Source organism: Nycticebus coucang, chromosome 13 (assembly GCF_027406575.1).
Source record: "Nycticebus coucang isolate mNycCou1 chromosome 13, mNycCou1.pri, whole genome shotgun sequence".
In the NCBI taxonomy this organism is placed as follows: domain Eukaryota; kingdom Metazoa; phylum Chordata; class Mammalia; order Primates; family Lorisidae; genus Nycticebus; species Nycticebus coucang.
The window spans coordinates 82,015,059-82,032,775 of NC_069792.1; the positions used below are offsets into that span (position 1 = coordinate 82,015,059).

A 17,717-nucleotide genomic window follows, 5' to 3' on the forward strand; every position below is an offset into this window, starting at 1 on the left:
AAGTGTTCTCTAAACATCTTTCCAAAAGGAACATATTAGTTTGCATTCCCACCAGCTATGATTTAATAAAAAATAAATAAATAAACAAATTATAAAATGGAAATATAATCATCCCTGTGTTACCTGTTTCAGAATTGTAATGAAAACCAAATTGGAATAAATTTTATAAACTACTAAGTATACTATAAATGATGCTTGCTAACTAATTTTTGTTGTCTTTGAAGTTTATGTGATCTACATCATTAACATATATATGTGAAGCAATTTCCTTAAAAGTATAAATCATCAGATATTCTCTGGGTAATTTGAAGATGTGATGAAATTTGTAGAAATTTTATAGAGACATTTTATAGAGAAATTTCAGGTTAGAATCAGATGTATACCTGTAATTTGTTAAACATAGATAAAGAATAATTCTTTAGTTATTGAAGATAGGCAATACTAATCCTAGAAGCAACCTAAACTATTGATATTTAACCATATTATATTTTCAATTGCTTTATTTTAAATTTGTTGTATTTGATTGTCATTTTTACTGCTTCTTAGACCTTAACTATGAAAAATTAGAATACTAATGTTATTAGTAGGGAATAAATAAATGAGACTTTAGAAGTATGTTCCCACTTTAATGCAGCAAAAGAAATAAATGATTTTTGAAACATGCATATCTTAGACATTCTCTAAATGTGAAGTAGTTTATTTTTCTTTTACATCGAGTTTTAATTTATCTTTTATATTTTTGGAAAAAGAAGTTTTGAATTGTATCTTAATTCCTTGAAATAATTCTAGTGCTTTATATTTTGGTTTCTATTTATTTATTCGACTTTTTTTTTCTTTTTTTTGGTACTGCCTACAATGTGCCAGCTACTTGTTCTAGATACAGTAGAGGAAAAGATGGACAAGGCCCTTCCTCAGGAAACGGATGCTTAAATCATTTTAAAATCTAGTGATTTATGTGACTTTTAATCAACTTCTGAGCTTAAAAAAATTATCTATCTATAATTAGCCCCAGAATATAAGTAAAAATTTCTTGAAGTACAGCTTAATTTATTAATAATTAAGCTAGATTAGGAAAAGACAAGATAGAATTGTTAGTGAGTCGCAATGTTCACTAATCTTATGGCCAGAAGTATGCCTTCAAAGAGGGAAATTTGCAGAGTTAGAAACATAATTTTCATAGTGTCTGCCTTTAGGGAAGGACCTCCTGAAAAGATTGAATCAACGTTTTTGAAACTCAGATTTAAAACGCTGTTTGTTTTTTATATTCCGGAGATAGAATGGTGTCCCAAACAGATCATCCTCAAGTCTCTCAGAGGTTATCTATGAATACTGTGTGGATGAGAACAAGTTATCAGAATCCAAATTTGTTAAGAATATAGTATCAACAATTGACAAATTTGTTTTATAGGGAGTTACAGTTTGTGTGGTTTAGAAATGTCTATTTTCATATTAGTAGCAAAAGTTTAATTAGTATTTTTTTAAAAATATGGCCACTTTTATAACTATAGCACATTCACGTCAGATTATAAGTGCATTAAACTGCATTTAGCATCCCTAAAATGTTGAGAAACTGTAACTGAGACTCATTCTGGCAACTCACATTACAGGTTCATTGACCTTTTGGACTGTGCAGTCTTATCATGTGTTTTGGGATATGAAGTCTTATGTGTGTAAGAAAGAAAAACTGAGATTTAATGTTGACAAAATTAAACCTATCTTGTATATATGTAATGATTTTATATTGCTAAATATTTTTATTTTTAATTCATAATGCTTGGTTATAGATATGAATTTTAAAAAGATTATGACTATAATAATAAAGAAAAATAAATATATCTTTTTTTACCATCCTTAATTTTTTTTTTTTTTTTAATTTATTTGGCTGGGGCTGGGTTTGAACCCGCCACCTCCGGCGTATGGGACCAGCACTCTATCCCTTTGAGCCACAGGTGCCGCCCTACCATCCTTACTTTGATCCTAAAATATTTATTTTTGTATCTATTAGTTAAGAGTACATAAATAAAAATAATAATAGGCAATAAAATATCACATTAAAATATTAGCTATCACGTATTTTATGTAACCAATCCATATATATGGGACAATTAAAAGTGACTTTGAATTAGGATTATATTTGGCAAATGCCTTGCCTGAGTTTCCCCATAGTTTTCGAAAGAAACTAATGATTTTTATTGGGATGTGGTGATTGATGTAACTACATTTCTAAAATAACAGACAACATACAGCTTTTCAGAATTGCAATCTGTTTTATTTAGTCCTTAATCAAACAGAAAATTTACTAAACATGTTATGGTAATTTTTTTGAACAAATATTTAATGAACATCTGTATCCCCAACTCTGGGATTACAAAGATGGATAAGCTGATTTTGCTCATAAATCAGTCAGACGCTGCTATGTTTTTTATCATGTAATTCATTTTTTTCCTGCAGTTTTGAATTACTAGCATTAAATGTCTAATTTCTAGGAACAAAAGTATCTAACTTGCCTTCAGATGTGTTCTATAGAACTCTCTCAGCCTTATGCTGTTTTGTCACTATGCAAGGAAATTACGTTCACAACCAGAACTTGAAGTGAATATTGTGAATAATAAGGATTTCAGAGATGTAGGCCTCAGTGGAAAAGGGAAGTCTAGCTTTGAATGCTACTTTCTATTTTTGTCTGTCTACGTTTTGGCTTTTGTTTTGTTTCGTTTTGTTTAGTCAGAGGATGGAGCATTGTTCTTTTTTAGTTTTTATAGTAGAGTTATTGGAAGAGGGAGCCTTACTAAATACATGTTGACTATTTTTTTTTTTTTTTGTAGAGACAGAGTCTCACTTTATGGCCCTTGGTAGAGTGCTGTGGCCTCACCCAGCTCACAGCAACCTCCAACTCCTGGGCCCAACCGATTCTCTTGCCTCAGCCTCCCGAGTAGCTGGGACTACAGGCGCCCGCCACAACGCCCGGCTATTTTTTGGTTGCAGTTTGGCCGGGGCTGGGTTTGAACCCGCCACCCTCGGTATATGGGGCTGGCGCCCTACCGACTGAGCTACAGGCGCCGCCCTAAATACATGTTAAATAGGTGAAATATGAGTGAAAAACATGAGTGTCAGATGGCACTATTTAAGAATGAATCTCAGTGTGCAATCAGTAAAAATACATTCTGTTCTATCCAGGTGGGTGCTCTTTTTGTATTACCATGTACCGTTGGTAATATACTTACTCCACCTCCCAACCAACTCAGTTCAAGAAAATGGAAGGAATATATAGCTAAAAAGCCAAAAACAATCAGTGGTAAGTAGTAAATCTTTAAATACTATTTCATATTATTACTACTGATTAAAGAATCCACATCATTTTAAGACTTTTAATTATCTGTAACAACCTACTGTAATGAAAAGTATCATAACCATATTCGTTAAACATGTCAGTGATCTAAAGGCAGAACTTGGTTCATTAGATAGCTAATTATATTGAACATGGGTTCCTTAGAGACATTTCAGGAATCAAATTTATGAAAATAAAGTCTTCATTTATTATATGGTAGGTTAAAAAAACCTGTGATTACAATTTTCTCCAGAAATTAGTAGAACTTATTTAACAACTGTGTTACACAGTGTCCTAAGTACTGTACCTTAGAAATATTGATTCATTCACTATTTATAAGAAACCTATATACTTATAAGAAATCTCTATTTACCTATATACTTGTTTTACAGATGGGGAACTTGGGGCTTGGAGAAATTACTAAGCTGTTACAGAACCTATATAGAAATTACTGGCTCTGCCAATTAATAGCTCTGTAACCTCTCCAAGGGTTTGACTCTTTGCTGTGTCCTGTTCACCACTGTACTGGCACTATAAAAGTTAAATTTTACCTTCTGTTTTAAAATCAGAGATTAAGTTCAAATTATAGTATTTCATGAGAAATAAACTGTCTCAAAATGTTACTTTCCCAAAGTCACAGCCAGTTAAAGTATGTTCCTTTATACTTTTGCTTGTACATAAATTTTGTTTTATTTGAACAATAGTTTATTTAATCTTTTTTGAGCTTATGATTAGTTTTTGGTGACCCATGATGTGATAGAACTATAAGTGAAACATATATACCAGGACTATTGTGAAGAAATCTGTAGAAATACTCCACAGAGCCCTAGAATTCCAAGGAATACAATTTTAAAATCAGCTATTTACATAGTCCTAGAGAAGAAATAGGGGAGTTACTGAATTCCATTTTAGCAGATGTTGAATTTGAAATGCAGGTAAATTATCTATGTGGAGATTGAAATCTAAAGTTTGAAATTTATGTCTAGATCTCTGGAGAATAGGCATGGCTGGAGATTTAGATTTTGAATTTACTAGCAGTTTCATTTATCTGTCGTGTGACAGACTACCCTACAATTTAGTGGCTTAAAACAGCAAGTATTTTATTTGCTCATAGTTCCATAATCTAAGCTGCCTCAGCAAGCTAGTTCTTCTACTTACCTTACCAGTGGTCATTGATGGTGCTGCTCTGCACTTGAAGGTTGTTTAGGTGCAGAGCCAGCTGGTTTTCCCTCTCTCTCTGAATTCCCAGAGCCTTTTCCTTGCCAAGTGGTCTCTTTGCATGATGTCCCCAGCAGGTTGCTGGAATTTTTACATGGTGGCTCAGGGCAAAGACATCAAAGTTCATAATTTGAAGCTGCCAAAACTTTTTAAGAGTTAGGCCCTGAACTGGCACAGTCTCACTTCTGCTACATTCTGTTATTTAAATTATTCTAGTCACAAGAGTGGCCCAGATTCAAGGGAGAGGTAATTATCTAAAGGTGTGAATAATGGAAAGCCACTGACGTAAAAGCCTACCATAGGTGCATATAGGTAATAATTAGGAATTTTTTGTGTGTTGGAAAAAACAATACATCAAAAACAAGGCTTGAGAAGAGAGCCCAGGATAGAGTCTTTAGAAATGTAGTGGTCCCTCAGTATCCACAGGGCTTTAGGACCCCTAGGATACCAAAGTCCTTGGATGCTGAAGTCACTGATGTAAAATGGAGTAGTAATTTCATATAACTTAGGCATCTCCTCCTATGTACTTCAAATCATCTCCATATTACTTACAAATATCTATACAACGTAAATGCTATGTAAATAGTTGTTATTCACCTAAATTTAAAATGTACAGTTTTTAAAAAACACTATTAAGAAGATTAAAAAATAAGCCACTAAGGGAAATTAGGTCCATATATCTGACAGTGGACAGATAAATCTATACAATTCTTAGAATTCAGTAGTAACCCAGTTAATAAGTAGGCAAAAGACTTGAATAAACATTTCATCAAAGATACATGAATGGCTAATAAAGCACATTAGAAGATGCCCAACATCATTAGTTTTGGGGGAATGCAAATAACCAAAATGTCATTCTACAATACACTTACTAGAATGGCTGTCATAAAAAACAATGACTATCAAATGCTGATGAAGACATGGAGAAACTGAAAATCTCACATATTTTCAGGTATAAAATAGTACAACTACTAAGAATAACAGTTTGGCAGTTAAACTTACTCTTAACTCTACAACCGAGCCCCTTCATTCCTAGGTATTTAGGCAGGAGAAATAAGAACATGTTCACACAAAAGCTTATAAGGAAATCTTTATAGAAGCATTATTCTTATAACTAAGAAATGGAAACTATGCAGATATCCATCCACTGGTGAAATAGATAAACAAATTTGATTTTTTTCCTATGTAATGGAATACTCCTTAGCAGTGAAAAAGCATGAAAGGTTTGGATTGTACCTAAAAAAGATTAGATATTTATTGTGTGATTGTTTATATGAAATTTCTATAAAAGGAATAGGCGACAGAAAACAGATCAGCAGTTATCCAAGACCATGGGTAGGAGGGAGATTGACAGAAAATTGTGATGGAAGTTTTCCAAAACTGGATTATAGTGATGAATATACAATTCTATAAATTTCTGTAAATTTGTCAAGTTAGACTTTAATATGTGTAGGTACGGATGTAAATATAACATGTAAATTATACCTCATTAAAGATCTTTAGTTTTTTTGTAAGAATCACCTGAAGGTCCTTTTCCCTGAAGGCAGAGTTTTGTTTTCTCTTTAGTTCAGTGATTAGCTACAAGTTAGAATCACCTTAACAGTTATTTAAAAAAAAAAAAAAATAGCTGGGCCTCACTTGAGAACAATGCAATCCAAATGTCTGAAGTAGACCCATGTCATCAATAGTTTGTAAAGGTATCCCAGGTAATTCAAAAGTGCATCCAGGACTGGAGACCTTTGCCCTAGGTGGTACTCTCTTCAACCTTAAGCTAGAGAATCACTGAAGAAAGTTCTTCAGATGTTTTGAGGCTAAAAAAGGGTTTAAAACATTTCTTTGGGCCTTTAATTCCTTGTCTAGAAAATGGGGATAATACTTGCTTATTGTATCTCTAATTTGTTTGAATCACATTGGTATTGAAGGTAAACGCTTTGTAAACTCTGCAGTAGGTTATTTGTTACTCTGTCCAGTCTTGCATGCTTTCTATGTCTGTAGAATAAGTAAGAAATTATTGTTCATAAAAATGAGTAATATCTTGAAATATCTTTTGACTAGCCTCTCTATTCATTGTAGCTTTCAAATTGTGTATTTTACTATATTATAAATGAGAGAAAGTGTATGCAATTTATCATTCTAATGTTATTTATTTAAAATAGTCATGGTGGAATATATTAATCCTTTTGATTTTATTGTTTCCACAGTAGGAAGCTTCATATATATACCTATTCAATCGTACTGTCATTTTTAAGCATTTTACATTCTTTTTAGAATTGAGTCACATTTTCTTGGATGGTATCAGTGGAAGCTAAGTTTTATGCTAAATAGTTCAGAACTTAGTCTGTTGAATAAGGTGGGGGGCCCAACTAAGTGATATATTTTGGAAGATGCTTTATGAATATAAAGTAATTAGACTGATTATTTTTTCTTGTTCCTTTTGGTGCTAAGGAATGTCTGAAAGTTGAGTCTGGAATTAAACAGTGATATCATTGTTGAAAAGAGGATAGTCTTCTAAGATGCCTACATTGAAGGCTAGATTTTATTTTATTGTTTAAATTTTAGTGTGATTATTAAAATAATTGATTATATTATTTTACCATTTCTTTTATTTATCTATTTTTTTTGAGACAAGTCTCATGATGGCACCCTCGGTAGAGTGCTGTGGTGTCACAGTTCACAGCAACCTCAAACTCTTGGGTTTAAGTGATTCTCTTACCTCAGCCTCCCAAGTAGCTGGGACTACAGGCACCTGCCACAAGGCCCGACTGTTTTTTTGTTGCAGTTGTCATTGTTGCTTAGCTGTCCCAGGCTGGATTCAAACCCACCTGCCTGTGTGTATGCCCTACCCACTGAGCCATGTGTGCTGCCTGTTTTGCCATTTCTTAAGGAGCATATAAATTATTCATAAGTCAGAATTTTCACTTACCCAGAATCTCCTGTTTCCCCAGTTGTCCTGGGATATTTGTATTTTCTCTTTAGATTAGTATAATTTTATTTTCATATTGTGTCACTGTTAAAAAAAAAAATAAGGAATGTTGTAGGGTTTTAAGAACCACTAAGACATCTATTGACATAGAATATGACTTAATTATTATATAAGAATTTATTTGCTAATGAAAACCTAATAATAATGTAAGATTTTATTATATGTTATTTGTGAAATTTGGTTCAGTAACCAAAAACTTGTTTCTGCTTCTTCTATTTTATCTATATAGTATATCCAAAATGTATGTATGGTTTCCATGGAGAAGGGATATGCAAGCCTTTTATTAGGCTTTTTTTATTAGTTGATAAGTATGTGTAAACAGGAAGTTCAAATTAGAAAGAAATTTCCTTTTAGATTCTTATCTCCTTATTTCTTTATGAGGAGTGATGAGAATAGAATAACTATGCTAATTGTACATCTGTTTCTCTCTGCAATGTTTACATGAAACATATTTAATAAAGTTTTCAGTTAACACCTGCCAAATCTGGAACATTTTTTAAATGACTACACAGTCATTACGGCTAATGGAATTCCTTAAAGTAAATATTTTACTTTTGAAGAACATATGATTTTTGTCAGTATAGGCTTCAGTGATTGAAATACTAACAAAGGTGATGGGGTTTTAAATAAATTTGGAAGGGATGTCATACTGAAAAGACACGTATCACTTGAATTGGCAAAGTGCTAAGATTTCAACTATATTGAGGTCACTAATTTTTTTTTTTTGGTAAACCTTAGTTTCAGATAAAGCTATTAACAAATGTTTGTCCTTTCTAATAACCTTTCTTTAAATTCTTTGTCTAAAACTGCTGTTTATCACCAGGATTAATATCTCTGTTGCAGTCTAATTGCATGATTGTTTGGAGAGATAGTTTGTAACTATGAGTTTATGAAATAAATAGTTTCGTATCTATGAAATAAGCTGTTACTATTGTAATGCGATTACAGTAGTTTTTTTCCTTAGTATTTTTAGGGTATATGTGTATGTGTTTGTGTATATGTGTGTGTGTATATATATATATATATACACACACACACATATATAAATAAAATTCTATATATACATATACGTGGTTGTATATGCTTTTTATATTTGGTGTGTGGTTGTCTACTATAAAAACATTTTTCTTTTGTGAACAGAACTTTAAATTCCTAAGATAAATTTTAAAAAGTTTTATTGAAATATAATTTATATGCCATACATTTTACCTATTTAACGTATATACCTCAGTGGTTTTTCATATAATCACAGAGTTGTGTAACCATTGCTGCAGTCAATTTTGGGATATTTTCATCTCCCTCAGAAAGAAATTCATACCCATTAGCAGTGGTTTCCCCTTCCTACCACCCATCCCTTCCCTTACCCCTGCGCAATGAATCTATTTTAGTAGATTTGATTATTCTGGACATTTCACATAAGTGTAATCATAGAATGTTTAGTTTTTAATGACCAGTTTCTTTCACTTAGTGATTTTTAATTATTATATAAGAATATATTTATTCAAGGTTCGTCCATGTTGTAGTATGTACCAGTACTTCATTCTTTTTATCAATGAATAATATTCCATTATTTAGATATACATATTTCATTTATTCACACATCAGTGGATGGACATCTGGGCTATTGACACTTGGGCCTATTGTGACTAGTGCCACTGTGAATACAGATGTACAGGTTTAAAATTATTTTGAGTGTATATCTGAGACCGGGTTTCCTCTTTTTTCTATTAGTTTTTAATTTCATCCTATTGTGATTGTATTTTTCTAATCTAGTATTTTCATTTTATTTTTGTTTTATAGTATCTGTCTTTTTATTTATATTGCTTTATTTTCTTCTTTAAGTATGTTTCCTTTAGTTCTTTGAGCATATTTATATTTGCTTTGAAATTTTTGTTATGTCTGACTTCTGGGCACATGCATTTTTCTGTCACCTACTTTTTCCCCTGTGTATGTATCACACATTACTATTTCTTTTCATGTCTAACAATTTTTGGATGAAAATGACATTTTGGTAATACATGGTGGCCACTGGTTAATGATTCCTTTCCTTTTGCTAGGTTTGTTTTTGTTGTTTGTGTTGTGAATTGGCTAGACTTATGTAATGTAGTCTATTTGTTCCACAGTATACAGGCTTTGATGTCACTCCTCAGAGGTGCAGCCTTCAATGTGGCAGGTTCACACTCATCCTAAGATTACTTACTCACTCTTAACAGTGGTTTTGGAAGGACTGTTTTTCGCTTTCTCTTTCCCTGATGTCTTTCTTGTCTGCCTCGTTTGGTATTACATCCAGCTGCTAGTCTACTGATTGCCAATTCATTGCTTTTTTGTTACTGACATTGCCCTAGAGCAGTGTTTTTCAACATTTTTTATCTCATTGCAGCTTGAACCTATAGTAAAATTTCCAGGGCACACTTAAATTATGTTGATGGAAAATAATAATAAAGTAAACAAAATAATACATTTACTGTGCTTTGAACTTCTTTAGAAAATAATTTAATGACCTTTAAAAGTTTTCGATACTAAACTAAGATCTCTCATGGCAAGCAAGTATGCTGCAGCACACAGGTTGAAGGGCCTAAATTGTTGCACAACCATTTAAATTGCTGATCCAGTTAAATTGGAGTAGTTTTGGGGGCTAGTCTTTGACTTGGGTTCTGACACAGGGACGGCTCTTAGCTCTTTCAGGATTCTCTCTAATGAACCATGCCTTTTGCTTTTTTTCTTAATTAAGTGAACTACCAACCTCCTTTATTTCCTTATTACTACATTTCTATTGTTTTTGAGACTACCTTTAGCCTTAAACTTGAGGATACTTTATTTCAGATAAAGTCACTTTCTTTAGGAAGAGTTTACAGCTCTCTTTTCTTAAGGTCTCTTTTCCTGGGCAAAATCTCTGAGTTGCTGCTTTGGTGACTGGGCCTGAGTGGTAGCTTCTGGTAGTCTTTATTTACCTCTCCCAGTGTAGAGCTTCTGCTCGTGAATAAGCTTATGTAAGGACAGTTAGCTCTTGCTTTTCTCAACTCGCCTATTCTAAGGCAGAGACTGTAGCCTATGAGTGGAAGTTACATGAAGGAAAAGAGTCTGTGAATGCATCATGCTTATAAGGAATTTAGCTGAGGCAACTCAGATTTGAGGGGATGAGAAATGTTGGCAGCCTGCCTCTTAACCTGCTTGCATTGGAATTTTCATCCACCTGAGTTGGGAGGGGGTTGGAAAGTAGGTCATGGTCAAATTGTTATAGACTCTTAACAGTTTTTACCTAATCTTAGTATATTCTTTAATAAATGCTTCCTTTGCTATATACCCTTGGGATATTTATACCAGTTGTGCTTGTGTTTCTGGGGAGTGGGTCCATACACTTTCTCATCCTACCATCCCAATAAACCCTAAATAAATTTATAGAAAATAGAGACATAAATATTTTTTGTAGGAGATGACTTTCACTAAACTAATATTTTGCTTTAGATTGGTGCAGTCAGGAGCAAATGTGCTCACCTATAGAGGATATTTGACTGTGGGAAAATGAAGCAAGACCCCCAAATAAAGCAAGATGCCTGAAGGTTTGAAGGGGCCAGTAAAGAAGACTGAAAACACAATATTAGATTGGAAAGAGAACAAGAAGAATGACCAGGAAGGAGGAACTTTCAATGAAACATGTTTATGGAATGCGAGAGGTAAATGTATGGAACAGAATTGAGAACCAAGAGATGAACCTAGTCATTTAACGTCATTTGATCTTTGATAAGCCTATCAAAAATATAAATTTGGGGAAAGATTTCCTATTTAACAAATGGTGCTGGGAGAATTGGCCAGCAACTTGTAGAAGACTGAAACTGGACCCACACCTTTCACTATTAACAAAAATTGACTCTCATTGGATAAAAGATTTAAACTTAAGGCATGAAACTATAAAGATTCTTGAACAGAGTGCAGGAGAAACACTTGAAGAAATTGGCCTGGGAGAATACTTTATGAGGAGGACCCCCCAGGCAATTGAAGCAACAACCAAAAATAATTACTGGGACCTGATCAAACTAAAAAGCTTCTGCACAGCCAAGAACACAGTAAGTAAAGCAAGCAGACAGCCCTCAGAATGGGAGAAGATATTTGCAGGTAATGCTTCTGACAACGGTTTGATAACCTGAATCCACAAAGAACTCTGTAAGAAAAGAACAAGTAATCCCCTTTCATTGTGGGCAGGGGGCTTAAACAAAAGCTTCTCTGAAAAAAGAGAAGACAGACACATGAAAAAATGCTCATCATCTTTAATCATCAGAGAAATGCAAATCAAAACCTCTTTGAGGGCGGCGCCTGTGGCTCAAGGAGTAGGGCGCCGGTCCCATATGCCGGAGGTGGCGGGTTCAAACCCAGCCCCGACCAAAAAAAAAAAAAAAAACCTCTTTGAGATATCATCTAACTCCAGTTAAGAGTGGCTCACATAACAAAGTCCCAAAACTACAGATGTGGGCGTGGATGTGGAGAAAAGGGAACACTTCTGCACTGCTGGTGGGAGTGCAAGCTAATACATCCCTTTTGGAAAGAAGTATGGAGAATACTCAGGGATCTAAAAGTAGACCTGCCATTTGATCCTGCAATTCCTGTACTAGATGTATATCCAAAAGACCAAAAATCGCTTTATAACAAAGATATTTGCACCAGATTGTTCATTGCATCTCAATTCATAATAGCCAAGTCATGGAAGAAGCCCAAGTGCCCATCAACCCATGAATGGATTAATAAATTGTGGTATATGTATACCATGGAATACTATGCAGCATTAAAAATTGGAGACTTTACCTCTTACGTTTACATGGATGAAGCTGGAACGTACCCTGCTTAGTAAAGTATCTCAAGAATGGAAGAAAAAATATCCAGTATACTCAGTACTATTATGAAACCAATTTACAATCATTCACACTTTCATATGAAGAATAGATGACAACTATGGCCCAGGATAAAGGAGGGAGGAGGGGGGGTTAGGAGGGGAGGGGGAGTTTAGATCGAGGGAGGGTAAATGGCGGGATCACACCTATGGTGCATAATGCAAGGGTACATGTCAGATCTATTAGTATAGAGTATAAAGTCTTAATAAGTAAACGAGATGAGGTATATATTAACCAGTGTGATATAAGTGTTCCTAATTCTATATGAAATCAGCACATTGTACCCCATAAATCCATTAATGTATACATGATCTATGTGTTTATGATTTAATAAAAAAAAATGTGGAACCAGAGAACCATAAATAAATAAATATGTGAGTGAACCAGAAAAAAAAAAAGAAAGAAAGAAAAGAAAGTTGCTTGGAAAAATTTGGCATAGGGGTAAAGCTTAATGACTGTGGTCCTCATTTGGGGGTGACCTCAGTGGGATATTACTTTAGGTGACCCTCAATGTTTAGATTTGTTAGTCTTTCTTCTGGAACTGGCCATATTTCTAAAATGGAAAGATTCCATTCTGGTATCTGGCTTTTAAAATTCTGGAAGTTATGCAGATTCTTCTGCATAGAAAGGTAAGCATTTACTTAGATTCACTAATAATCAGTTTAAGACTCTAACCCTCAACTCTGTCTTATGTCTCCCAGCCAGAGGTACTTTGTTTTACTTTCTCCAGAGAATAAACCCTGGTCTTCTCAGCTGGGCAAAGGCAGTTGTTGAAATCAGAGGCTTGAGTACTTCTCAGGCTGACTTTCAATCTATCTTTCTATCCTGTCTTCATTCTGTTTCCAGTGCTGTCTGGGGCCCCAGTTCTAGAGCCTCTCAAGGATGTTTGCATTTTAAATTATGTTGCTTCAGGGCTTTCTCTGCAGCTTTTCTTGGCTTAGCACTTGAGAGATGGAAGTTTGTTAAAAAATTGTTCATACACTTTCCTGCTTTCAAATTTTAGTTGCTTTTGTCTCTTCTGCCAGATATTAGTCCTTGTAGATTTATGCTGTTTTAAAAATTTCTTTATTCTTATTTAGTGGAATTTTAAGAAATAGTGAATACAAATGCTTATGTTCAATTCACCATCTTCAACAAAAAGCATTCTACTTCTATTTTTAATCTCAAAGGCCTTACAGTTTTTCTTCAACCTTTACTATAACCCTCACTTGATTTGCTTTTAAAATATATTAGAAGCTGTCTTAAGTGACCTTCATGTAACTGGCATGCTAGATTAATGAAAGCTCTCCACTCCCTTTGTAAAACACATGGATACTCAATGCAAGAAGCAAAAAGCTACTCTCAAGTAATGGCTGTACACTTCTACTCCCACAAATTAAGTTGTGCTTGTTTGTACAAGTCAGTTTATTCCACTTCAAAGAAATTGGAATTGGAAATAATAGTTGATACATTATTAATTTTACTATGTCAGAAATATACCTTGGAATCCTAGTAGCGTGCTACATCAAAAGTTAATGAATGAATACACATAGATTTACTATAAAATAAATGGTTTATGCTTGTGAGAATAATGTTTGTTATGATTCTCTGTTTTGCAGCTTTCTCAATTAACTGAAAAACCATTAGCCCAGTACTAAGCCAGCTTGTTTTTAAGTAATATAGAAATTTCATTATATCCTGTAGGTCAAATGTATGCTCTGTCATGTATGCTGAATTTTTATATATCTAATAAGATTATGGTATGTGTTTAGTTCCAGATGTTGAAGTGAAAGGAGAGTGTTCTAGCTATTATCTCTTGTTACAAGGTAATGGCAATGGTAAATGTAAGGCTACACTGATTCACTCAGCAAACCAGATCAACGGCTCATTTGTACTCAGTTTAATTCATGAAAAGATGAAAACAAAGACAGAAGAAGCCAAATTGAGTAAGTATTCACGTTAAATAGAAAAACATTTTTATTTTTGTTCATAGATGTGAATAACTTTTATGGTTTTAGGTTGAAGAAATATTAGACATCTAATGAACTTATTTTTCCCAAAATCTATTCTTAATAGATTAAACATTAATTAATCTTTACTCGAACTTATAGGATCTGTTTATACTTTAATATATAACACTTAACTTTTACAATTTAGAGTGCAAAGTTAATTCTTTTTACAATATTCCTAGTAAAATTTACTATGTCCAGACTTCAATTATAAAAATTAAGTTTTTATACCACACTTATCAATTATGTCAATAAATGTTAATGGCTTGAATTCCCCACTGAAGAGACATAGATTGGCTGACTGGATTAAAAAACACAAGCCATCCATTTGCTGTCTGCAAGAAACACACCTGGCTTCAAAAGACAAATTAAAACTACGAGTCAAGGGTTGGAAGACAATTTTTCAGGCAAATGGAATTCAGAAGAAAAGAGGAGTTGCAATCTTATTTTCAGATACATTTGGATTTAAAGCAACTAAAGTCAAACAAGACAAAGATGGTCACTTTATATTGGTCAAGGGAAAAATAAAACAAGAAGACGTTTCAATTCTAAATATGCACCCAATTTAAATGCTCCCAGATTCTTGAAACAGTTCCTTACTCAGTCTGAGGAATATTATATCCGATAATACCATAATAACAGGGCTCTTTAACACTCCTCTTACAGAGCTGGACAGATCCTCTAAACAGAAATTAAACATAGATATAAAAGATTTAAATGAGACCCTAGAACAACTGTGCTTGATAGACGCATATAGAACACTCCTACCCAAAGATAAAGAATATACATTCTTCTCATCACCTCATGGAACATTCTGCAAAATTGATCATATTCTGGGGCATAAAACAAATATCAACAGAATCAAAAGAATTGAAATTTTACCTTGTATCTTCTCAGACCATAAGGCATTAAAGGTGGAACTCAACTATAACAAAAACGTTCGACCCCACACAAAGGCATGGAAATTAAACAATCTCTGTTGAATAACAGATGGGTGCAGGAAGAAATAAAACAGGAAAACGTTAACTTCCTTGAGTATAACAATAATGAAGACACAAGCTACCAAAACCTGTGGGATACTGCAAAGGCAGTTTTGAGAGGAAAATTTATCGCTTTAGATGCCTACATTCAAAAAACAGAAAGAGAGCGCATCAACAAACTCACAAGCCGTCTTATGGAATTGGGAAAAGAAAAACAATCTTAACCCTAAACCTAGTAGAAGAAAAGAAATCTTCAAAATCAAATCAGAGATCAATGAAATTGAAAATTGAAGAATCATTCAGAAAATTAATGAAACAAGGAGCTGGTTTTTTGAAAAAATAAATAGATAAACCATTGGGCAGACTAACGAGAAATGGAAAAGTAAAATCTCTAGTAACCTCAATCAGAAATGATAAAGGGGAAATAACAATTGATCCCACAGAGATACGAGAGATCATCTCTGAATACTACCAGAAACTATGCCCAGAAATTTCACAATGTGAAGGAAATGGGTCAATATTTGGAATCACACCCTCTCCCTAGACTTAGCCAGGCAGAAATAGAGCTCCTGAACAGACCAATTTCAAGCACCAAGATTAAAGAAACAATAAAAAAGCTTCAGCAACAAAAAAAAAATGCCCAGGTCCAGATGGCTTCACTCCAGAATTCTATCAAACCTTCAAGGAAGACCTTATTCCTGTACTGCAGAAATTATTCCAAAAAATTGAGAAGGAAGGAATCTTCCCCAACACGTTCTATGAAGTAAACATCACCCTGATACCAAAACCAGGAAAAGACGCAACCAAAAAGGAGACTTTCAGACCAATCTCACTCATGAATATAGATGCAAAAATTTTCAACGAAATCCTAGCCAGTAGATTACAGCTTATCATCAAAAAAGTCATTCATAATGATCAAGTAGGTTTCATCCCAGGGATGCAAGGCTGGCTTAACATACGCAAGACCATAAACATTATCCACCGTATTAACAGAGGCAAAAATAAAGATCACATGATCCTCTCAATAGATGTGGAAAAAGCATTTGATAAAATCCAGCATCCTTTTCTAATTAGAACACTGAAGTGTATAGGCATAGGTGGCACATTTCTAAAACTCATTGAAGCTATCTATGACAAACCCACAGCTAATATTTTACTAAATGGAGTAAAACTGAAGGCTTTTCCTCTTAGAACTGGAACCAGACAAGGTTGTCCTCTGTTACCTTTACTATTCAACATAGTGCTGGAAGTTCTAGCCAATACAATTAGATAAGACAAGGAAATAAATGGAATCCAAATGGAAGCAGAGGAGGTCAAACTCTCCCTCTTTGCTGATGACATGATCTTATACTTAGAGAACCCCAAAGACTCAACCACAAGACTCCTGGAAGTCATCGAAAAATACAGTAATGTTTCAGGATATAAAATCAGTGTCCACAAGTCAGTAGCCTTTGTATATGCCAATAACAGTCAAGATGAGAAGCTAATTAAGGACACAACTCCCTTCACTATAGTTTCAAAGAAAATGCAATACCTAGGAATATACCTAACAAAGGAAGTGAAGGACCTCTATAAAGAAAATTATGAAATCCTCAGAAAGGAAATAGCAGAGGATATTAACAAATGGAAGGACATACCATGCTCATAGATTGGAAGAATCAGCATTGTTAAAATGTCTATACTTCCCAAAGCAATCTACCTATTCAATGCCATTCCTATGAAAATACCAACATTGTACTTTCAAGATTTGGGAAAAATGATTCTGTGTTTTGTATGGAACCAGAAAAAACCCCAGATAGCTAAGGCAGTTCTTAGTAATAAAAATAAAGCTAGGGGCATCACCATACCAGATTTTAGTCTGTACTACAAAGCCATAGTGGTCAAGACAGCATGGTACTGGCTCAAAAATAGAGACATGGACATTTGGAATCGAATAGAAAACCAGGAAATGAAACTAACATCTTACAACCACCTAATCTTTGATAAACCAAACAAGAACATACCTTGGGGGAAAGAACTGGATGCCCAGTTCTCCCAACACCATTTATTGATTCAATAAATGGTGTTGGGAGAACTGGGCATCCATATGTAAAAGACTGAAACTGGACCTACGCCTTTCCCCACTTACAAAAATTGATCCAAGATGGATAAAGGACTTAAATTTAAGGCACAAAATAATACAAATCCTTAAAGAAAGCATAGGAAAAACACTGGAAGATATTGGTCTGGGGAAAGACTTCATGAAGAAGATTGCCATGGCAATTGCAATACCAACAAAAATAAACAAATGGAACTTCATTAAATTGAAAAGCTTCTGTACAGCTAAGGAAACAACAACCA

The 17,717-nt window shown here is 34.0% G+C and overlaps 1 protein-coding gene across 1 annotated transcript in view; it reads left to right on the plus strand.

Moving 5' to 3' along the window:
- The window catches only part of MTBP (MDM2 binding protein), a 68,309-nt gene that overhangs the window by 18,859 nt on the left and 31,733 nt on the right, over positions 1 to 17,717 (plus strand). The window contains exons 11-12 of the mRNA XM_053559298.1: positions 3,175 to 3,292; positions 14,161 to 14,334. Coding sequence (XP_053415273.1) covers positions 3,175 to 3,292; positions 14,161 to 14,334 — 292 coding nt within the window. The remainder of the gene's footprint in view (positions 1 to 3,174; positions 3,293 to 14,160; positions 14,335 to 17,717) is intronic.